This window comes from Cibotium barometz, chromosome 28, assembly GCF_041138505.1.
Source record: "Cibotium barometz isolate CiBa-2024 chromosome 28, ASM4113850v1, whole genome shotgun sequence".
NCBI classification, from domain to species: Eukaryota; Viridiplantae; Streptophyta; class Polypodiopsida; order Cyatheales; family Cibotiaceae; genus Cibotium; species Cibotium barometz.
Genome location: NC_141073.1, coordinates 43,620,423 through 43,645,500, shown reverse-complemented (window position 1 = coordinate 43,645,500; position 25,078 = coordinate 43,620,423). Strand labels below are relative to the sequence as shown.

The window sequence follows — 25,078 nt, the reverse complement described above, 5'->3', positions numbered from 1 at the left end:
ACTAGAGTACTCACCATTCTCAGCGAGGAAGATAAGAAACATTTTGCAGTGGTAGATTGTTACATATGAAAAGATGCATTACAGGTACAAAAATTAAAATATTGACATCATGAAAAGATGATATATACAATGATATCATAAAAACTAAACATGTTCCTCATGAGTGCTGCCCGATGTAGTACTAGGTACCCCAGTGGATGAAGAATTATGAGGGCCAGAGAGAAGTGACTGGAGAGGACAAAGGGACTCTCAAAGTGCATCCAAGACTACTACTTGGGCCCATAAAGAAACAAGCTCCCTCGTCTGCTGTGCCACCTGGTCACATAACTCTATCACCTCCTCTGTGCTGTGGGAAGATGAGGCATGTTGTGGGAAGATGAGACGTTGCTCCAGAGTGGACACCTGAGTCTAAAGACCTCGAATGGTGTCCTTAGCCTGACGAATGCGATCCCACTAGCGACAACGAATCACTGGAGATCTCAAAGATGTGGTCAGTGAGGTAGGTGGAGTGGATGCAGGGATCAGCAGAGAGGATGAGGCAAAGCCAACTACTCTAGAGGGTCGGGAAACCACAAGCAAGGGAGATCACCCAAAGAGATATCTGGAGAGCACTATAGGAAAATGGAGAGTCCGGAAGATCAATGCGCTCAGTGCCCTCCCGATTTACACGGAAGGTCACCTCGTGTGGAGAACTCAAATTAGGTGTAGGAAAGAAAGGCCCTCCAGAGGCGATGGTAGGGGTAACTGCAGGGATGGCAGTCCTCACCATGGTAGTAGGAGTGTCGGGAGGGGATCTTGAGGACATCTTCCTGGCCCACGATGGAGGTTGAGAAGTGATGAGATTGTTGTGGGTGGTTGGCAAGGAGGGTGATGGATGGAACCCAAGGCCCTCCAGAGGCGATGGTAGGGGTAACTGCAGGGATGGTAGTCCTCACCATGGTAGTAGGAGTGTCGGGAGGGGATCTTGAGGACGTCTTCCTGGCCCCCGATGGAGGTTGAGAAGTGATGAGATTGTTGTGGGTGGTTGGCAAGGAGGGTGATGGATGGAACCTCCTGCTATCGATGAAGCGAGCAAGGTGGGGAGGGGAAATATTGTTGTTCTCGAGGATGGAGGGCTAGAGGACGCCACGCCACTGATAGCGGAAGAAGGTAGGATGGCAGGGGTAGCGGGAGGAGCCGTGCATCGACAGAATGAGGCGGGAAGATCCCTTTGCACCCGAGGTCAGATGCGGGATGCCATCGGAGTGGACTGGCCAGGTTGGCAGGGTGGTAGAGAGGTAAGTGGAATAGGAGGCTGCTGCAAAAGATAGGTGAGAAAGCGTGCAAAGAGCCAAGTGAAAGAGGCAATTTCAAGCTTATTAAGTTGAGTCAAAAAATCAATGGCAACGGAGGCGGATAGATTCGTAAAGGAGATGATGGAAAGGAAATGGGCAGCCTATGAAGAAATAGCGGAATGCCTCTGTGTAATGGGTGGAGACGAAGGGCATGAGATAGTAATGGAAGAAGATGTAGAGATGGATGGGGACCTAGGTAGGGAAAGGGTAGGAGCCAGCAGAGAAATTGTGGTGGCACAGAGCTCGGCTGGTGGGAAACCAGTAATGCGAGTGTTAGAATGTCGATGGAGGACCGAACTCTTTGGAGGGCCAATTAGGTGGGCAAGGTAAGCAGAAGTGAGCCGTTGGGCATCATAGGAAAGTTGGTGAGGAAGGTAGCGCAAAAGGAGGCATCCATGTCACGCAAAGCCGGAATAGAAGCCAGACCCTACAGGCCCAAGATGGCGAGTTCGGTTGGAGAGAATAAATAAGCAAGCTGAGGAAGGTGGAAGCGTGATGGGTCAATGAAGTTAATGGTGAAGAGAGTGGTGCGGGAGGTGAAAATGATGTATAGAGACAGGGATGGAAGCGCTAGGGTATGGGTGGAATGGTGACAAGAAGGTGGGCGAGGAGGTGGGGCGGAAATGGGGATGACAGCGTCATCCTCAGATGGGATCACTGTCGGAGGATGATGATGAAGAAGAGAAATCCGAAGAAGTGGACGGAAAATCTACCTGTTGGGCCACCGTTGCTATAGTATCTCATGTAGGAGGCAACGGTTGCGCAGTGGAGCCAGCGCCTGACGGAGTAGCTTGCACGGTGACAATAGGATACACCTGGGTGGGTGGGACCACCTATGTAGATGGATAGCACTCCACAGGTCCTAAGAATCTAGCGATGGAGTGCTTGCAAGACACAAGAGTGGTTCATAAGCCGTCCGCCATGAGTGGGTTACGAGGGAGGTGGGAGGAAGAATAAAAATGAAGAATGAAAGGTAGTGAAGCACCGTTGCTGTAGTAGCTAATGTAGGAGGCGACGCTTGTGCAGTGGAGCCAAAGCCTAATGGGTAGACTGCATGCATGCTGGCAGTAGGATGCACCTAGGTGGGTGGGGCCACCTACGTAGATGGATAGCGCTCCACAGGTCATGAGAATCTAGCGATGGAGTGCTTGCAGGGCACAAGAGTGGTTGGTAAGCCGTCTGCCATGAGTGGGTTACGAGAAAGTAAAGAGAATACGGAGGAGAGAGAGAGGTAAAGTTCCTTGCAAGCAAACACACACACACACACACACACAAGAGTGCAAGACACGAGAAAGATGGATGGCTCAATTTTCTTCTTCTATCTTCTTCTCTTCTTTACAACCATATAACTAAAAGATAAGAGTACATACATAAAGGGAAAGTACTCTCCTACAAAAACATACAACGGCCGATCTATAGTGTGAACCCGACTATATAAGCTGGCACTATGCCATAACTCTAATACTCCAAAGTGGCTGTCCAACAACCTGTCATCCACTGGCGGCATATCAACCATAATCTCACCAACCATGCCAGTGGCATGAGTGCGGAAGCTATCACCCAGGTGGGTCATCAATGTCCACCATAGCACTAGTTGAGCTTGTTATCTCAACAGAAGGTGGGAGGAAGAATAAAAATGAAGAATGAAAGATAGTGATGCAGTGTAGTAGAGAAAAACAAAAATAGTAATTTTTATTTTATTTTATTTTATGACAAAACTTTGCGGAGGTTCAAGAAGGGGAGGCGCTATGGGGAGGGCGGCGTGTGTAAGGCGGGTTATGACGGAAAGGGGGTTGAGCGGGGATAGCCGTTTAGGCAAGTAGGAGGTAAAGCAATTGGGGAAGGTGAGTAGGAGTAGCAGGGGGCAAGGATGAAACGAGTTGAAGGGCAGTGGTGGATTACCGAACAGCAGATTGGGTCAGTGATGGAATAGGAGACAGGTGTGACAAGGAAACGGACGAGGTGAAAGGGGGGGAAGCCGAGGTTGGTGTAGTTGGGTGGGGCAGCGAGAGTGCGCAGGGTGGAAGGGGATAATATGACGAGTATGGAGGGTTAGGCGATAGGGGGGGCAGCCCAAGGAGGAGGCTAGTATGAGGTTGGAAGGGGGTGAGTAGAAGATTTTGAGGAGTTGTGTATGAGGTTGGGAATGAGTAGGAGACGAGGAGGGCACGTAGTATGTGTATGGAGGAGATGAGTATGACATGTAACACGCGGAAGCCTTGAGACTCTTCTTTCAACCCTAAACATCACTTTGAACATGCTGATGCAAAAATGCAGACAGAAGGGAGAGTAGAGAGAGAGAGAGAGAGAGCTGGAAATTCAGTATATTCATATGGTACAAAAGGTACCTAGGTTCTACAGCCATAGGCTGCCTTTCATAAAAAGGTGGATCACCCAAAACAGTCCTAACACTGGACCCACTCCCTAGTGGAGTGAATGACCACAACAATGAGCAAACATGCCTATTTATAGGCTCTTGGACTCTTGGAGTGCTGGCCCACTGCTGGTCGGCCAGCCGACTGGACTATATCTCATAAAGCTTTGATGCACCGGCACAGCCGATAGTCCCTGTTACAGCCGACAGACCCTTCATGCAACCGACAACATCCCTCCTTGTCCTTCTCCTAGTCCAATACTGCCACATCTGCACTTTATGCTCCAAATTCTGGTTCTAGCCATCTTTTTCTAGCATGGGCAAACTTGCACATGACATCCCCCTCTGCTAAACTTGATGACGGGATTCCAACCTATCCTTGGATGACTGTCATCATCCCATTCTATTCCCTGAATCCCTCTGTCATCCATCCATCTCTGGCAACCCTTTTCACTGAAAACCCACAGCCTGGTCTCCAAAACCACTCTGACTCTGAATAAGATCTATGCATCTGTTCCATCTAGTCCCCAATCCGTTCCTGCCCTGACTCTGAACACCGTCTTGGTCTTCATTCCTGAGAAATGAGTCTGGCACTCTCACTCCACCCCTTGGAGGATCATCCTCCCTTGGGACCGTTGCCCGAAAACCTATCTAGCTCACAGGACTGTCGTCCCCTCTTGCTTTGTGGAACACCACCAACAAACCTCCTGGGAGCTCTTCCCGATCTTGTGTTCCTTGCCTTGGGCTTCATATCCGTGCACTTTCCTGTACCTTGGACCTATACACCCTCATATGGGACTGAATCAGCGTATAGCCTTGCTGAGCCTGATGCTCTGATACCAATGTAACATGCGGAAGCCTTGAGTCTTCTTTCAACCCTAAACACCACTTAGAACATGCAGATGCAAAAACACAGACAGAAGGGAGAGTAGAGAGAGAGAGAGAGAGAGAGAGAGAGAGAGAGAGAGAGCTGGAAATTCAGTATATTCATATGGTACAAAAAGGTACCTAGGTTCTACAGCCATAGGCTGCCTTCCATAAAAAGGTGGATCACCCAAAATAGTCCTAACATTGCACCCACTCCCTAGTGGAGTGAATGACCACAACAATGAGCAAACATGCCTATTTATAGACTCTTGGACTCTTGGAGTGCTGGCCGACTGCTGGTCGGCCAGCCGACTGGACTATATCTCATAAAGCTTTGATGCACCTGCAGCGGATAGTCCCTGCTACAGCCGACAGATGTGGATGCTTTTCATGTTCCCTCTGAAGAGGGAGCAGTCCTACGCCTAATAGCTCGCTCCTTGTCTAGGGCCTCCTTCTTGGACAAGGCCGTGCTATGATAATGATGGCTGGTCCTCTCAAGAGCTAGCGCAATATTATGACGAGGATCAAGACCGTCACAAGATCTCCATATCTCTCTGATCTCAAGGGAGATGTCAACATCTAGATAAAGAGAGTCAAGGATACGGACACGGGGAGAGGCCGAGCGAGCCCCAAGCTCCCTGAGACACAAAACAACGGGGCAATGATCGGATTTGGTGGTGCCAGGCATAATAGCAATGGTGCCTCCTCTGTCCAAGGACCAATCATCGACATAAAACCTGTCCAGACGTGCAAAGATGCTCTCATCCCCACTCCTGCGGTTATGCCAAGAGAAAGATAAGGAATTTGTCCTACTCTGGAAGTCATCCTCGCTCCAACAATCCCTGCCAAAAAAGGAAAGCGTGAACCTCTCCCATGAGGTTCGCTCTAGAGGATGTAAGCCCCCTTCACGTCCACCCTTCTTGTCAGAAGGTTGCTCAACCATACTCCCACTATCCAATGATCAACCTGGGGAATGACATTTGTAATGGTGTCCCAAAAGTCATCCTCGCTCCAACAATCCTTGCCAAAAAAGGAAAGCGTGAACCTCTCCCATGAGGTTCGCTCTAGAGGATGTAAGCCCCCTTCGCATCCACCCTTCTTGTCAGAAGGTTGCTCAACCATACTCCCACTATCCAATGATCAACCTGGGGAATGACATTTGTAATGGTGTCCCAAAAGTCATCCTCGCTCCAACAATCCCTGCCAAAAAAGGAAAGCGTGAACCTCTCCCATGAGGTTCGCTCTAGAGGATGTAAGCCCCCTTCGCGTCCACCCTTCTTGTCAGAAGGTTGCTCAACCATACTCCCACTATCCAATGATCAACCTGGGGAATGACATTTGTAATGGTGTCCCAAAAGGCCACCCTTTCACCTCTCACGTTAGGTGCATAGATATTCAAGATTCCCAATTTCTGACCCTCATGCATGATCAAGATCCACTACGCTCTAGCAGGGATGATAACACCGTGCCCAATAAAATGAGGCATACAGATGCTGCCATTGAAATGCAAACACCCCCTCGAGTCCCAACTGCCGAGGACTAGAAGGTGTGGCCAGAAAGCACCTTACCAGTTTTGCCACACTGAGATCTATCCAATTTGTGTTCCTGCAACAAAAGTACATCCATAGACCCTCCTGTAACAGCAAGGTGAAGCTGGTCCTTCAGAAGGTGCTTCCTACCACGGGTGGAAAGCCCTCTAAGGCCGTGAACATTCCATGAGACGATTCTCATGGAAGAGAAGAGGGTTTGACCCCCGATCTAAGAAGACGATGGGCAGTCTGAGGACGCCTCTCATAATGCTGGAGTACGGGAAAATCCACAGGGCAAAGTCCACTGACATGCCCTTGTCCGAGGCCCTCCACAGTATCTGCATATGTACGAGAAACCTGTTCGCCTTGCGGGGCATCAAGGGCAATGGCATCATGCTGAAAATCCTGCAATACATGATCCCCATTGCGCTGAACATCTGGCATATCGCCCCCTCCAAGTCGAGAGGACTCAACAAAATCATCCTGATCTGAGATATCATCTCTCTGCAAAGATGCATCAGCTGACACATCCCTCTGACCAGAAACATCATCTACCTGTACATGATCCAAGGAGGCCTTCCCATCAATCGCACCAGGGGGGCAGGTGTGAGAGATAGCTCGCCACACCTAGCGGACTGAAGGACGGGAGGGAACCAAGGGAGGTGGCACCTGAGAAGCACACTTACGAGAGGCCTCCTGCGACCCTGAACCCGAGGGCAATCTCGAGCAAAGTGACCATGTTGTGGTGACAAACCCGACACTGATCGGGTTTACCTGCAATCTCCATATGTTGCTTCAAAGGGCCACAAGGGCCCAGAAGCAAAACATAGTCCTCAAAGAGCTCAATGTCACAGGCAAGAACCATGACCCTGGGTACAACATCCACCGAGGCAGTGACCACTTGGGCAGAAGATGTCGGCAAGGTGTGGAGGGGGGGACACTTGAAGAACTAGCCCAAAGGCAGACCCGATGGGCTCTAACATAGGCCAATATGCACGAGGAAGACCTGGGAATGTGAGACTAATCGGGAAACGGTTCCGGTCTTCCTCAACAGGGTCAAAATAGCTGGAGTAGGGAAGAAAGAATATCTTCCTCGGGCCCAATGGCAAAGGGCTGCCCTTCAAAACCTCTGAGGCTGCATCCTCAGAATCAAAATCCACTTGGAAGAAACCTCTTCCAAGCATCGAAAGTGTGGAGCGAGGTCGGAGGACAGAGCCGGCAGGACCCAATCCTGAGCCTGGAGACGGGACGGGTGACATCCAAAGATTCTGGCAATGAGGGTCGTTTTGGAGTCTCTCTATTTCGGCGTAGAGGACCGCGAGCTCGGCTTCAGAAAAAACAATGGTTCGCCCGGCGGAGGGAGATTGATTAGCCATGATGCTAATCAAAGAAAAAGGCCTACTTGAACCCGGATGAGGAGCAATCCGAACCAAGGGAAAGAAGCAGGCAAGGAAGCGGAGGAAAGGAAGGGAGGGTGGAAAAGGGCAAAGAAAGAAAAAAAAAAGGAAGAAAAAAGAAGAGAGAAGAAGAAGAAGAAAAGAAAAAAGAAAAAAGAAAAAGGAAAAAAGAGGAAAAAGAGAAAAAAGATAAAATAAAATAAAAGAAGATGAAGAAGAAGAAGAAAAAACCAGGCGAAGAAGGGCGGGGGAAGGGCAGCGCAGCAAAGGCTGCACAGAATGGAGGAGGCGGAGGAAGGAGGGGAGGTGGAAAGAGGAGGGGAGGCAAACAAGGAGAGCAGGAGGGGATGGGGCGCAGACTGGAGACGGCAGCAGGAGGAAGAGGGGCGGGCAGAAGCAGGGGCGAACGACGAGGGAGGAAGGAGGGGGGGCGAGACAGACGACAGAGGCGGAGGTTCGGGGGTCTTCAGCATGCACGTTCGCTTCTCCAGGTGTTCGTCACCTCTTGTCTTCAGTCTGCAAGCTCTCCGTCACAAGTGACCTTTTGATCAGCCTGTTGTGCCCTCTCCTTCCGCCTTTGACTTCGAGTGCAGCCCTGACCTTCACGAGCACAAGCGCCACTCTTTTCTTTGCTCCAGATAAAGGTATTTGATATGGCTATGCAAGTTTGTTGGCACTCTTATGGAGGCTCGGCAGGTTCACTTAAAAATATGTAAGTCTACTACACAAGTCATCCACTGCACATCTCTCTGTTAGCACTTTCACAACACTAGTAGTCTTACACATTACATGCATGCATACATACGCACACATGCTAAGTTTTGTGGAGATCAAGATGAGGAATAACAGCTTTTGTACATCATTGCTTATTTTTCAAGGAATCTTTCTTATCCCTTGCTTGACTCTTATCTTTTGTATGTTCTATCATACTTAAATAGAGACTCCTTGGAAACAAAAAACTAAATAGAAAAGAAAAAAATTGATTTGAAATTCAAGAGGATGAGCCTCGCAAAGTGAACGTTGAGAAGCAGATAGAAGATCACCTTGATGAATCCATGACGAAGAGTGAGATAATCCGTTTCACTCACTGACCGAAAGAATTGTTGGAAAAACGCAGCCTACAACAAACCAGCTTCTTATCAGAGACTTGAATGAAGGTTTAATTACCAAGAATTCCAAATTCAAGATCACATCTAAACAGCATTATCTTCTTCTTTATGACATGCTAAGTGGTTTACTAAGCATAAACATGGGCTCTCTTTCATTCATAACATGATTGAGCAGCTTGTCGCTAAGCATCCTTAAACTCCCTTTTTTTTTTCTCTAAACTTCAACAAAAAAAGGATATTAAAGAACAGCATGAAAGGAAACAAAGCTTCATGCTTTACTTACTACATAGGCCAAGAAAATGTTCTTGCTCCACATTCCTGCTGCATGCCTCCGGATAAATGTAATATCTCTTGTTAGCCTTATTTGACCTTTTCCACGAGAATAACAACCCAAACTGATAGTCAACACGCGGTGTGCTTAAACAAAATCAATGGAGAATTTAAAACAAATCACAAGATGTGAGCATTCGTACACATGCATATAATTCTCTTGGATTAGTGGGTTCTTTTTACAAAAGAAAGAACCTACTATTCTGTTCCCAAAAATGATTGGTTATGTCAACATTTAAAGAAAATATCTTGCTTCAATTGGTATGTCCAACAATTGTCAAAGGTCATCGTTATAAAAGCTATAAAATGTGCGGATTAGTGAAAAGAACAACTTCCAGCCAACCCAACCTTTAATCCCATTAAGGAAATGGAGGAGCGTCTGTTGGAAGATTCTAAGGGGTATAAGCTACAATTAAGATAGAAGGTGATTGGGTTAGCAAATAGGTTGGATCTCAAGCGGTGAAGTGGAATGTGTCATCAATAATTGTCATCTTCAAGTTGCCACAAATGTAGCTCCTAGAGGCTGATATTTGCGCAAGGCTAGGATAATCCACATCTCAAGGTTGATGACCAAATTTAACAGAACTGGAGATCCCATTCAATGACTGGAGGAAGTATCAAGTTTGCGAAACCAACATGGGAAAGATTGATGATCCCACCAAGATCCGTCCATTCAGACTTTGCCTTAAAGGAAAAGCACACTAGTGGTTTAGGGAAGTAAACCCACTTGAAGAGGCCAATTATGAGGTCTTGAGATACACTTTCACTGTGGGACTTTCACCCAATTGGAGCTAGATGGAGCCTGATTATGCAAATCTACAAACTGCGGGACTACATTTGCCAAAGCCAAGTATATGCATATGAGATGTGAAGTCCCGGGGAAAGGCTGCATGACTTGTCGCTCATTGATCAATTCACGATCGGTCTTAAGAGCAAGAGGCTTCATGACCACCCACCCCTATTGGTCTGGACTATAGGTCTGAACACAACTCTTTGAGTGTTGTCGTGAGGCATGTTTTCACATCACATGGGAGAGGAAGCAAAGAGGATACAGGCACTGCTCTGTTTTGCCCTTCCTTTCTGTACCTTGCTGCCCTTGGGACACTCGGACCACACGCTAAATTCACTTTCATGAGATTCTCTCAAGATCAATGAACACCTTCCAAAGATGTGGGACTAGATGCAACCAAATTCACAAGACAAGAGTGGGAGAACTTATCAATGAAGACCATTTGCAACTTTATAGTTGCATGCCATCAATTTTTCTATGCAAAGACCAATTTCTTATGCTCAGAGGAGGGATTTACCCAGATGCAATGGTACCAGAGACTTTGATTATTTAAGCATTGGGAATATCTACATGTCTCAACACACAAGTTGCATGTAGAGATAGGCAATGCAAGACTACGATTGCCGTGATTACATCAACAAAGATAGATATGAGGAGGACGACAAGCAAACTTGAGCACAAACATGCTGATAATCCTAACACTAATCCTTGTATTATGTATAATGTATTAAGTACAACTGAATATTCACAGTACAACGATGATCGATTCCCTGCTGATCTGAGCCCAAGTTGCTGCTGATTCCTGAAGCAACGTTGGCTGCCACATATTTTCTTGCTCTCCAAATGCTAGTCCTCTGGTGCATTGAGAAGCCAGTGCAGATGTATTTGATGATTCACATGAGGAGGGGCTGGGAAATTCTTTTATAAAGACCCACATTTCTAGTCATTGATTAAACCCTTATAATAAAGTTGACTTGTCCCAACTACAATCCTCTGAGCTAAGGTTCGCAAATGACACAGCCGCCTACCTGTCAAGAGACGAGGGGATCTTCACGGGGCCCGATACTGAGGCCTGAGCACTGCTTTTGAGGATAGATTTGCAACCAGTTTGTTGAGAGCTTGGGACCAGCCCTTCAGCAACTCTCTCTGGCCTCGAACGAGAAGAGACTCCACCAATCACTAATCTGGAACCGCCTCTTCAGGATGCCCAACAGTCACCTTTTGGGCACGCATTCTCACATAGCTTGGGGCCCCCTCAGCTTAAGCCTGCCCGGTCTCTTGGCGAGTGGACTAGTTTCAGGAGGCCCAAGACAGGCGTCTTGCTCAGATCCAAGGCAAAGAGCATATAGTCCTCACCATCGACTCAGCCATCCCCCCCACCCCACCCCACCCCCCCCCCCCTGCAAATTGACAGACCCCCTTACAGGACGACTCCCCTCCCAAGTGGCTGGAAGCTTTCACACGCCACAACATCCTTCTAGCGGTTCTAGGATTAGACAAGAGACCAGCTCTCATTTTCTCAATTGGATGCCATGGGCTGTTAGATCACCGTAGCACCACTACGGGTGCTATGATCACCGTAACACCACTACGGGTGCTACCACAGGAGGGGACGGCCTCTGGCTCACCACCCAGCCACAGAGGAAGAATGAGGATTGCCCCTCATCCCCCAGGCTATATAGTGTGTGGCCTGCCGTCCACACTAGCCTGGCCGCCCATGACTCCGCATGGGCGTCCTCTCCCACTGAACCCCGGATGGCCACGTCCTCGGCGCTCCGGCCGAGGCGTTGACGCAAAAGCCCCGTCTAGCCATCCGGTCTGCCGTCGGTCATCACAGGCGTTACAGCCTACGTGACATTACTCCCCCCTTAAGAAGAGTTTTCGTCCTCGAAAACAAACTAGGGAAACCTCTTGGAAATTGCACTACGGCGTTCCCAAGTAGCTACTCCCTGAGGAATTTCCAACAGATGGAGTAGTCCTCCAACCTTAAGACGTTCGAGTTTATTGACCTGGCACTTATTGCATTTCAGCACATAAGTCTAGACGTCCTTAAATAAACTAGGCCAATAAAACTGTCTTTTTACTAGTGCATAGGTCTTTTGAATCCCGGGATGACCCGCACTTGGACTATCATGACTTTCTTTAAGAATTTGGGCCGAAAGTCACCAATAGTTGGTACACATACTCTACCCTTGTAAAGTAAGTACCCATCATCAATGGAGTAATTAGCATATTTCTCCCCCTGATGAAGTTTATCACTCTCCTTTGAAGCCGTGGCAGTCAAGGGTGATGAAGGGCCTACGTCAGAGCTCTCCGGCTCCAAACTATACCCAGAAGACACGGCTAGTCTCTCCGGACTAACTCTCGCTTCCCTTCCCGTTGCACCTTCGGCCAGTCTCTCCGGACTAGCAATCCGTGCCAACGAGGGAGGTGGTCGCGTCTGTGAAGAAGTGCGTACGCGTACAGCGCGCCAGACCTCTGAAAAAGATGGATCGTGCTCACATAAACCACGTAGTGACTTCAAGAAATCATTCTTGAAGACTGTGAAACTAAGTTCATTAATCTGTGGCATGCGATTAAGTGCATCTGCCACCACGTTATACTTACCTTTCTGGTAACGTATCTGAAGGTCAAACTCCTGTAGAATCTCCGCCCACCGAGCTTTTCTACCCTTCAGTTCACTTTGACTTGAAAGCCATTTCGGACTTTCATGGTCCGTCCGGACCTCAAAAGAAGCACCATATAAATAGTGTCTCCACTTTTTCAATGCATGAACTATCGCTAGTAACTCTCGCTCGTAAGCGGAGTAGTTATGCTGCGCACGATCTAAATTTTTACTCTCAAATGCAATTGGGCGTCCCCTTTGCATAAGTACGGCCCCAATGGCCTCATTACTAGCGTCTGTTTCCAAGACAAACGGCTCATTTGGATCGACAATAGTCAAAACAGGTGCAGCTGCTACGGTCACCTTGAGCTTATCAAAGCTCTTCTGTTGGGCTTCCTCCCACCTATTGTTTTTAGTTTTTCACTGTAACTGGTCAGTCAACGGGACTGCAATTTTCGTATAGTTCTTCACATACTGTCGATAGAACCCCGTCATGCCAAGAAAAATCTACAGTTCCTCGAGATTCTTCGGCGCTGGCCATTTAAGAATAGCCTCTCCTTTTTCTGGCTCCATCCGCGTACCATCAGTGGGATATAATATGGCCAAGGTAGTGAATTTCTGTTTCAAAAAATTCACATTTGCTCTTCTTTGCAAATAGTTTGTGCTCTCGCAACAACTCGAACACTAGACGCAAATGCTCTGTGTGTTCTTTATGTGTCTTATTGTACACAAGAATATCTTCTAGGAAAACTACTACAAATTTTTCCAGATATGGACGTAAAATGCTATCCATCAACGTCATAAACATCGCTGGAGCATTGGTTAGCCCAAATGGCATAACCAAAAACTCAAAATGCCCAAAACGGGTCCTAAATGCTATCTTCGTAACATCTTCTGCTTTAATTCTAACCTGATGATACCCTGATCTCACGTCTACTTTTGTAAAGTATCTCGATCCATAGAGTTGATCAAACAACTCATCCATGCGTGGCATCGGATACTTGTTCTTAATCGTTATCTGATTAAGAGCCCTATAGTCTATGCACATCCGCATAGATCCGTCTTTCTTCTTTACCAGAAGAATAGGCGATGCCTACGGACTTGAACTAGGCCGAATAAAGCCTTTGTTCAAATATTCCGTCAATTGTTTTTCCACCTCCTGTACCTCGGAGTGGCTTAATCTATGAGCAGGTTTGCTTATAGGTTTTGATCCTAGCATAACTTCGATGCCATGGTCTACTTCTCTAGATGGTGGTAAGCCATCTGGCAAATCATAAGGAAAAACATCCTGAAATTCCTCTAATAAATTCATTAAAGTATCTATGTACTTTTTCTTTAATGTCACTTTCACCTTGGATTTTTTCTTGTTTGAATCGCATGCATGCCAAACAGGGTTTTCAAACAGTGGGTCTCGTCCAAGGCTATTTTGTTTTCCTTGTTTGTCTACGTAAACATCATCTACAGTTTCATCTACGGAAAAAAAAATTAAAAGAGGGTAACAAGCATATACCTCTGCTATCTGGCCTCTGCGGACCGCTGTGCACAGCTCCATGGAGGAAATAAGTGGTGTGGCAGGGACAGTACGGTCGCCCTGCAGGATAATGACTCTACCTCCATGCTCAAAACGTAGCGTATTATGTAGGTAACTCCGAGCTAGACTAGGGCCCAAGCCATACAGCCACTCCCTGCCTAGATATACGTCCAAATTAAAGAGGAGTATACTTATGATCGCTCTGGGTCTCAGTCAACCCCAACTTCTTGACTAACGAGTAGTTCAAGAAGTTGTGGCTAGCTCCATCATCGATAAAAACTGTGACTCTACGGCCACCTATGGTGCCATACATGCGCACCATGTCATGCGGACCTACAGTAGGCTGGCACATCGCTGGTGTCACCGAACACGCGTGATGCTCATCACAATGACACACTGTCACCTCTCTGAACTCTGTGGAACTGAGAGGGAGTCTCTGCACTGTATACAACTGCCTAGAGGATTTACCATCTCTTTGGGCTCGTTGCCGCTCGTGCTGGCTTTAAGCTTTGGACACTCAACCTTCGTGTGCCCTACATCGTTGCAATTAAAGCAGCGATTTTCCTTTCGCGCTTTAATATACTCCTCTTTTTTTGGACTTCGCTGTCTCTTTTCTTCTTGGATGGTGGCGGTTTTTTAGACCAATGGCCATTCTGTCCTCCCTGGTCCATCCTATCCCCCTGCTTATCACTGCAGAACCCTTTTCTTTTAAGGCCTGACCTCCTCTTCTCACTACCCTCTTTTCTTCCTGGATGGTCACGGTTTTTTAGAACAATGACCATTCTGTCCTCCCTGGTCCATCCTATCCCCCCTGCTTATCACTGCGGAACCCTTTCCTTTTAAGGCCTGACCTCCTCTTCTCACTACCCTCGGCCCTGCTCGAACCACCACGCGTACTACGGCGCTTGATGTCATCAAATATCTGCGCATACTTAATTGCCTCTACTAAGTCTTTAGGCTATAAGGGCTCTACGTACTCAAGGTAATCATCTTTGAGGCCTCTTTTAAAGCCTTGCAATGTCTGGAATGCATCGATCCTCTTTAGCTTGAGTACTATCTCCCTATAGTCTGAGATGTAGAGAGTCAGGAATTTGTTCTCCATCGAGCACTTGTCCCATAACTCCCAGCTTCTCTCCCCCTCATTAACAGGCAAAAACTCTTTTCGAAACATCATTTCAAACTCCGTCCAAGTGGCAGGACGAGTTGTCAAACTCATCCACCACTTGTACGCTTTGCCGGTTAATGAGAGGCTAGCCTCTACGGGCTGCACCCGCCTAGGCTATCGCAGCGCGTGCAAGTCTGACCACTTCGCTAGAAACATGTTGACCGAGTCCTTGTTTCTCTCCTTCTCCTCGCCACCAAAACTAGGCGGCTTCAAGTCTTTCAATAACGACGAAGCTGTCTCTACGGACGGCCCTGCAGGCGCATCGGCCTATACTCCTGCAACCACAAGCGAGGCTACGCTCACCCGTGCCGCAGGAGCTCGTCTATCACGAGGAGTCCGAGTACTAGCCGAGGCGACTGTCAGTGCGTCTAACCGTGTGCTGTGGGCCGGCCGCCGGTTGCGCTGGCCTGGCTGGCCGCCGGCGCTGGCCTGGCTGTGGGCTGGCCGTCGGCAGTACCAGGCAGACCGCCCGCTGGGCAGGCCACAACCCTTACAAGGTTCGCTCAACGCAGGCGATGGACGATGACATCACCCACCGATAGATGGTAAGCACATTGACGACCTCAGCGCCCCACAGCTCCAGACACACACAGTCGACCCTCAGCTCCCCACAGCTCCAGACACACACAGTCGACTCCAAATTGACAAGCTCCAAAGCAAAAAAAAAAACACAGAAATTCTTACCTGCAATGGAGAGCTCGGGTGTGTGCAATGGAGAGAGAGAGAGAGAGAGAGAGAGAGAGAGCCCTTCCTTCCAGCTATGGTCAACCTCTTCTTCTCCACGACTTCTTGCTGTAGGACCTTTGGGATAAGGTTATCCCCCCAAATTTGAGAGCCAATCATTAAACGGCTGGACCCGCTTCGCGCACCACTCGCGATCTCGACGCCAAGCTCTGATACCATTGTTAGATCACCGTAGCACCACTACGGGTATGTTAGATCACCGTAGCACCACTACGGGTGCTACCACAGGAGGGGACGCTCACCACCCAGCCACAGAGGAAGAATGAGGATTGCCCCTCATCCCCCAGGCTATATAGTGTGTGGCCTGCCGTCCACACTAGCCTGGCCACCCATGACTCCGCATGGGCGTCCTCTCCCACTGAACCCCGGATGGCCACGTCCTCGGCGCTCCGGCCGAGGCATTGACGCTAAAGCCCTGTTTGGCCATCCGGTCTGCCGTCGGTCACAGGCGTTACAGCCTACGTGACATGGGCCCTCTCGCCAACAGAAGGTTTTAGCGGTGGCTCATTGCACAAGGTCCGGATCATCGGCTTCCATGCGCACTGCTGGCACATCAAACCCCCTCCATTGTAGGTAGCCCGAGACAAGTCCTGGAGACTCTAGCTATGGGAGAGCCGACCTTTGATGTGGATCCCCAATGAGATCCGCATGTGTGAGTGGGCAGAACCCTTTAGCCCTAAGAGCCCCACCACCCCCTTTTTCACTACTCGACAAGGCTAGGCCACCGGATACATATGCATGAGATTGCCTGTACTACCGCTTCAGCAGACCACTAGTCCTCCCAGGACATCTCACCTAGCTTCCTCACTACTGGAAGCGACTGTGGAATAACTTCTGACCTCGAAAGGTCACTCTTCATCTGGTTGTCACGTGCACAATATTGGCCATGGCATAATCTCAGCATATCTGCAGTAAATCCCTGTTTAGGACAGCATTTAGGACATTAGCAGTCAGCAGCAGTTTGGGCAGCCAGTCGGCAGCATGGACAGCACCAAGGCCACACGTGTGAGTGAAAAAGCATTTAATGCTGAATTTATTAGGTCGTGGAAAGATGAACAGGCCGACAGGTTCTTCTCTTGGCCGACCAGCTCTACCAAGACCTATATAAGCATAAACCATCATTTGCATTGCATCACAACCTTGTGAAGAAGCATAGAAGTCAGTAGAAGTCATGTGGAAGGCCCAAGGCCACCCTATTCGGTAGACCAAGGGTTTGGCAGATGTGCAGACATTTATGTCACCTTTTTGTACTATAATACAAAGAAAACTCTACACCAATACTCTCTCTCCTCTCCTCTGTCTTAATCATTTTCATTAATTCAACATCTTGTTCTTAATCAAGCTTAGGGCTGTGGATTAGGCAGTAAAGCTTCCGCTATGTAGCATGGGTATCAGAACATTTAGGCTCAGACACTAAGCATAGTCCCAAGAAGGTGTAAAGATCCATCAGGAGAACGTAGCCAGGGTAGAATATGAAGTGGTCTACAACAGGCAAATCTGAAGGAAAGCATTCTTTGGGGGTATGTACTTAGAATCAATATGGGGACAGCAGTGGAAAAGATGATCAATTCTTCAGCAAGACTTGGAAGTGGAGATCAGAAGTGGTAGGTGTTCAGGCAAAGTGTTAAAGTCAAAGTCGGTAGTCCAAAGAGGAAGGATGACAGTGTCCACCCCGTCATCAAGTTTAGCAAGAGGGGATGTTACATGCACAGCAGTGGACATGGCATAATCTCAACATATCTACAGTAAATCCCTTCTTAGGACAGCATTTAAGATATTAGCGAGGCTAGTTTATGGTCTTAGGAGCAGTCGGCAGCAGTTTCGGCAGCGCCAATCAGTAGCATGGACAGCATCAAGGCCACACGTGTGAGTGAGACAGCATTTAATGCTGAATTTATCAGGTCGTTGGACAGATGAACAGGCCGACAGCTTCTTCTCTTGGCCGTCCAGCTCTACGAAGACCTATATACGCGTAAGCCATCATTTGCATTGCATCACAACCTTTTGAAGAAGCACAGAAGTCATGTTGAAGACCAAAGGTCACCCTACTAGGTGGGTAGACCAAGGGCCTAGAAGATGTACAAACATTTATGTCACCTTTTTGTACTATAATACAAAGAAAACTCTACACCAACACTCTCTCTCTCTTCTCTCCTCTGCCTTGATCATTTTCATTAATTCAGCATCTTGTTCTTAATCAGGCTTAGGGCTGTGGATTAGGCAATAAAGCTTCCGCTATGAAACACTAGTAGATAGCTCACAGGAGTTCGGTAGTTGGCACGTGGCACATGGCACGTGGCTGGCCATTGGTGATCGTCCAGCGTAGTGCATGAGGTGCAACCACACCCAAGAGTCAGAGACATTGCCGTTAGGACTGCCCCAAAGCACATCAAGTTTGGTTGAGGATTCTTTGACTATTCAGCACCTCTGGGGATTCCTCCCACATCATTGGGGGGCATTCGTCTGGGTGACAGAGTCAGGTGCCGCCCTCCACTATGAGGAGACAGCTGATGGCCAGGCTCTCAGGCTCACACATTGCAAGATAGATTCTATCCCCACCCCCGACTCTCCGGTAGAGGCATTGTCCCCCGGCACTTGTTAGAGGTGGGAGATCATCAGCAACATAGCGGCATGACACATTTGGCCGGCACAATGCAGTGAGACCATTGAGGGTGGCCTCATCCCCCTAGCACAATCCATCTGTGCCGTATGGACAGATATCATTCATACCGTCCACGTCCAGTGGGGGAAGCTAGAGGGAGATTTGGACGGCATGCGGGAACGTCGAGAGTCCTTCCTACGCATTTGGCAGCAGGTCCCTCTTCTCTCGAACACTGTCGGTAACCTCACTTGGCACTACAGGCCACCGGTTTGGCTTCCCTCCACCCCCACCCCATCCCCCCCCCCCCCCCCTTGTATGAGGTAGTTCACTTTGAAAGAGGGCACTCATGGAGGGAACTACCGTCCCGAGTGTTTTTTCCTCTTTTGGAGGCTCTGAGCATGTAATTCAGCCTATTGGCTATTTTTTCATAAAGCTAATAAAAGAATCTTTTTCTGGATTTTAATAAAAAGGATCTTTTTTTTGGATTTTTTTTTTACTTTTTGGGAGACTCTGGCCCAGATGTGCTGCCCACCTAAACAGACACTACCCAATCTTCCCTTATGCAACCCGTCAACATGTGTGACCTTGATTGACCACTACTTTATGCAAAGCTACAGAGCACATCTTGATTCCAATTAACCCTAAACATTCTAGACATGATTTTGTTGAAATTCGTGGTGCTTATGCTAGATCAAGATGACGGGAGGAGAGAGACCCACAAAATACAAGAACAAATCTTGTTTATTAAGTTGCTTATGCATACAACTTGGCCTATGCACACTACATAATGCCTCTTCTAGCTTCACCTTTAAATAGGTGAGCTAGTGGACCATAAGTCCATTCACACACACACCCTTCTTCTACCCTTTTACATGACGTTAGTCTTTTAATACCCTCCCTCAATACCAACTATGAAAGAATTGGAATAGGTGGTGTTGGACATAGGTTGCCTTTATAACATTAGGCGTACAAGGTTAGGAATATAGGTGTTGTTACATTGAGATTTAAAACAAGTGCTCAGAGGATTTAGAGGTTGATACAAAGTTAGCCTCTGACTCTTTGTTAGGACATTTAGAAGTGATATGTCCCGTTTGTTTACACTTGTTACATTTCATCTTGTTGGGATATTTGATCCAACAATTATTTGCAAAATGACCTACCTTTTTGCAATGGGTACACCTTACTTTGCTCACTTGATGTGACAAAGCTTGTTCGATATTCAATGGAGTGGATACATTTGAAGATTCAGCTCCTCCCTTTGGCCTCTTTTCTTCATCAAGAAAGATTGAATGACTCCTTCAAGGGTGGGATTAGGTATGTTCTTCAGGGTGGTGACTAAAGTGGAGTACACCTTCTTGACTGCTTTTAACAAAATAGCCACTGCATCATCTTCATCCATTCTCGCATTCACCGATGCAAGTTGAGCCATAAGGCCCTTCAAATGAGAGATAAAGGCTCCAATACTGTCTCCCTCTTTGAGCTCCAAGCTGAAAAATTCAATTTTAAGTGAGATCTTGGAATTCTTACCACGAGCTCCATAGAGCTTGTCAAGCTCATCCCATTTCTCCTTTGCAGTTGGAAGCTGGTCCACATGGTGAATAAGAGCCTCATCAAGATGGAGCATGATGATGGCTTGTGCCCTCTCATCATCTTCAATATCTTCAGCCTTAGTTCGATCAATAACCTTAGTGCCGAAGATGAATGGCCAAAAACCTTTGGACATTATCTTGTACTTGACAAGAACTTGCCAAGTGTGGAAGCCCTCTCCTGAGAACTTCTTAATTTGGGTGTTTTCCTTTGACATTGGGTATTGAAGGGAGATTACAAGAGTGTAATGGGCTGATTTATGAAGAAGAAAACCAGAAAATTTTGTGATGTTTTGGCTTAAGTAGAAAGAGAATGGCTTACGAGAGGGCAACAATCCTTAATTAAGCCAAGGATGTTGCATAAAAAGAGATTGAGATGATGAAGCTTATGGTTTAGCACTTAGGGTTTGTGCCCAACTACTAATTCTGATGGAGATGAGCTTCATTAGTGTCAAAGAACACTTTCTTTGGTAATTAAGATCACCATTAGTATTTAGCGACACTATTAGTGCTTAAGAGCATATTTTTAGTGTCTAATGACACTTGCATTGGTGATTAGATTCACCATTAGTGTTTAAGAACACTCTTAGTGCTTAGAAACACTCCGTAATGTCGAGAAGTTCCCTTTTGCTGATGGCTACACCCACCAATAGTGTTTAGCAACACTTTTAGTGCTAATAAGCACACTTGGGAGTGTTGAACACTTGATGAAGCTTGATGAAGTTTGATGAATGAGACTTATGAACACCTCATGGTGTATGTCAACAACTTCAGAGGATGTGGAGCAACAGCACTTTCAAGAAGCACTTAAGTGATTAAGGTTAATTAAGCCAAGATTAGTGTAAAAAAACACTATTTTGAAGCTTTTATTGAAGTTTCCATGGCTTCCTCACAGGGCTGCCCTGGTTTTCAGCTTCTTCGCGCGCGTCGAGCAGCCATTGAGGCTCATCTCTTGACTGTAGAGCCTTGAGGCTATGGGCTTCAAAAGCCCTAAGCTTATGTGGCTTAATCTTACCCACAGAAGGCGCACAGTTGTACGAAAACCAGCGCTGCAGAAATCATGCGCCGGCCTGCTCAGAACATAATGGCGCGGCTGAGAGAGATGTAATCCAACAATTGGCTATACGAAGCTGAGCGCCCGGAGGTAATCTTCATCTTCCTAGTTGAAATCACGCCAAGATATGGCCTCCACAAGCAGCTGGAAGGTCTCCACTGGTTGAGGGTAGATGAGATGCACTCAAAGAACACTTTGTTGACCTAGTCTACACCTTGCAAGTTGCCTAGCTCTAGATACCATGTTGAAATTCGTGGTGCTTATGCTAGATCAAGATGAGTGGAGGAGAGAGACCCACAAAATACAAGAACAAATCTTGTTTATTAAGTTGCTTATGCATACAACTTGGCCTTTGCACACTACATAATGCCTTCTAGCTTCACCTTTAAATAGGTGAGATAGTGGACCATAAGTCCATTCACACACACACCCTTCTCCTACCCTTTTACATAACCTTAGTCTTTTAATAGATTTTGTATTGATTTTTTCATACTATTTGAGTGTGGCTCTCTATTTGCATATGCTTCACACCGTATAACGAAATTCTTATGACAATATACAAGCACCCATGGACTCCTTACTTCTTTCCTTTCAAGAATTAGCCTATGTCTGGCACGAAATCGTTACATAGCTCTACCTACCTTTCTCTACAAATTTTTTTCCCCCTGGAAAAGAGACTTCTACTAAGTATTACAAGAAGAGAGATTTTTAGATCAAGGAGGAGGAAAATCTCAACCAATCTAGTGCCTTGTGTTGCTAGCAAGGTCCAATATAAGAGGTAGTGAAAAAGATACCATGATCCCACTCTCTCATGATCTTGCTACATTTTCTCTCGATAGCCCTCAAAGATCCCTGAATCCTAGCCCAAGTGGCCATGAGCGTGTGGATGGAAAGATGATATGCTCTGGGAGATTCGCACAACAGTTGCATCGTATGAAGGCACTTTGAAGACATGTATGGCTGACCGCGAAAAAGACATCACAGAAATGCAAAACACTTTGGAATCATGTAAAGCAAAAGTGGCTGCAGGTGAGAAGGAAATGCATTCATGAGCTGAAATTGCCAGTGCCACAAAGAAACAAATTGAGGAAGTCAACCCATGGATTGAAGTAGTAAAAAAGCAGAAGGATACACCAGTCAATAAAGTAGAGGTGATGAATGCTACATTGGAAGAGGAAGCCAAGAGACGGGCACGTGCCTTACATGTACGCGTAGTTGGTTGGGAAGATAAGGGAAATCCCCAAGAGGATGCAAAAGCTCTTGCAACAAAAATTGGAGCCACTGATGTACCCATTACTAGAGCATGGCGAGTAGGCAGAGATGAAACTAGGGCGAAGATATTGATCATCAGGTTTGGTGACTTGAAGAAGAAGAAGGCCTTCCTCTCCAAAAGGATGGCCCTTAAGGGGGAAAAGATTTATTTGGATGAGGACCTTACACTGGCACAGATAGCACACCTGAAGGAACACATGCCGCGTGTGCTTGAGGCAAGGAAAGAGGAGAAATGGGCGGCATACAGAGATGGCCGAGTCAACATTACGGAGAGGAGGCCCGCTTGACGGTGCGCGGCCTATGAGACCTTGCGATTCATGGTGTGGAATTGCAATGGAGCCCTTAGAGAACAGATGCCAGATACTTTGAGGATACCTTCAGACACGGTGATATTGCTATGTATACGGAGACCCATCAATGCACAAACAAGAAGCTTCCTGGCGTGCGGGGTTATAGATGGGAATCAGTGTTCCGCCCTCAGCCACGCACAGTGGAAGGTACCAGAGGATCTGGAGGAGTGGCAATACTTTTCAGGGAGGAGCTTCGTGACAAAACACATGTGGTACATAGAGATGCAGATGCGAGGTACATGTGGGTCCGAATATGCAAAGAGAGGCTCCGCAAGCTATATGTGCGAGTATGCTACTTTCCCCCAACCCACTCCAGGTTCGCACCATCAGGAGAGTCGCCCTATACGCCACTATATGATGATATCATGAGGTTTGCCAGCATAGGAGACATATTACTATTGGGAGAATTTAATGCACGTACAGGCACAGAGCAGACAGAGCTGTATGATACTCAAGAGGCTATGTACTGGGAGATCACGGCAGAGGATGTAGGGTTGCAGAGATCAGCACAAGATGAGGGGGAGATTACAGATTATGGCAGGCATTTTCTCACACTCGGGAGTGCACATGGGTTGGTCATATACAATGGCCTATCGGGATGGCAAGGATCAGATGCTCTCACACACTGGAACTCTAAAGGGGGAGCGAGCACAGTGGACTACTTGATGGGATCTCCTTCATTGATACGTGATGTGCGGGGTTTCACAATTTCCAGTCGACCCATTGGCCTAGCAGCCGATCATGCATACCTAAGTTTCACACTAGTAGGTAGATCCTTGAGAGATGGGCCAGCCACTCGTCTACCTAGGTACCCAAGATATCAGTTTACACGTGAGATAGCTAGGGTTTACCGAGATGCAGTATCTGATGGCTTGTTTGCTTTTAGACCCGCATAGCCCTCTGGATGAGATCACGAGAGGATTGGTAAGTGTACTACATGCATCCACCTCATGCGTGTTTTTTTTTTTTCCAGAAAGGAGACTTCTATTAAGTATGAAAAATTTTACAAGATGGAGATTTCACACCAAGCAAGGTGGAGATCTCAACCAATCAAGAACCCTGTGCTGCCAATAGGGTCCCGAATGAGAGGATGTGAAAAAGATCCCAGCACTTCCCTGCACTATGATCCCTTCCACCCCCCCCCACAGCACTGCCCCACAGAACAGTTGGTATGATGATGAGTGTCGTGAGACACGAGCACAGCTACAGCGTGAGATTGCCATTGGGACTCACGCATAGACAGCCTAGGATGATCTTTCAGCGCCTTGTGCGGAGGAAGAAACGAGCCTACCTGGCTAAGCTAGAGGAGGAGATCTACCAACTCTTCTTGGGGAAGGACAGCAAGAGGGCATGGAAGATGTTTCAGGAGAGACAGCCTAGTACTCCGATTACTACACCTCAGGCATGGCATACTTATGCTAGAGAGCTATATGATGCACCAAGACAGCCCCCCACCCCCCCTCCACTGGGAGCTAGACCGGCTAGCAACACCTTTTTTACTATGCGGATGGTGCTAGATGCGATAGATAGGTTACAGAATGGAAAGGCACAGGATCATGACGGGCTAGTTGGAGAGCACTTCTCATATGCGCGCAACACTTTGGCTCCGCTCATCGTACATGTGTTTAATCGTGCCATTTGTGAGGGTTTCCCAGCAAGCTGGAGAGAGCATATCATTGTACCCCTCTTTAAGAGTGGGGACCCCATGGTACCAAGCAATTACAGGACGATCATGATTGGTCATTACTTGGCCAAACTATATGGCTCTATATTGGAGTCAGAGCTGAGCCACTTGGCAGAGAGGCATGATCATCAAGCACATGGACAGGCCGGCTTCAGGAGAGAATTTACTACCTTGGATCACATACTGACACTTCGGGCACTTATTGAAGAGGGGCAGGGCACAGAAGAGAAGGATATATTGCTGCTTTGTGGACTTCCGCAAAGCCTTCGATACCGTACCACGTGCCAGGCTTACGCACAGGTTGCATGACATTGAGGTACCCGAGGATATGCAGTGGGGGATATATGCTTTGTATGAGTTTGTGACAGGCAGAGTCCGAGCTCCAGGCGGACTATCCGATATGGTGACCAACACGATAGGGGTGAAGCAGGGATGCCCGCTATCACCCACCCTCTTTGGACTGTACATTGATGTGGTCTCCGATTATGTAGACAGATTAGGAGACCCAGGGGCATGCCTGGCAAAGGTGTTGATACCCATCTTGTTATATGCTGATGATATTGTTCTAATCTCAGACTCTCCAGAGAGATTACAGAGACACCTAGATGCATTACAGGTTTTTTGTGCAGATAGAGATCTGACAATGAACCTTGGGAAAACCAAGGTTATGGTGTTTAACACCACACATGCATGGGTGACGAGATCAGAGCCTCAGTTCACTTTCCGAGGGGGGCCGGTTGAGTACGTCAAGTCAT

The 25,078-nt window shown here is 47.4% G+C and overlaps 1 protein-coding gene across 4 annotated transcripts in view; it reads right to left on the bottom strand.

Annotated features, from left to right (window-relative positions):
- Nucleotides 1-25,078, bottom strand: part of LOC147622842 (MLO-like protein 13) — a 90,458-nt gene that overhangs the window by 18,305 nt on the left and 47,075 nt on the right. For all 4 annotated transcript variants that reach the window (XM_086822481.1, XM_086822479.1, XM_086822480.1 and 1 more), the window contains exons 6-7: nt 8,894-8,979; nt 8,545-8,619 (exon numbers count right to left, since the gene is read on the bottom strand). In XM_086822481.1, coding sequence (XP_086678607.1) covers nt 8,545-8,619; nt 8,894-8,979 — 161 coding nt within the window. The remainder of the gene's footprint in view (nt 1-8,544; nt 8,620-8,893; nt 8,980-25,078) is intronic.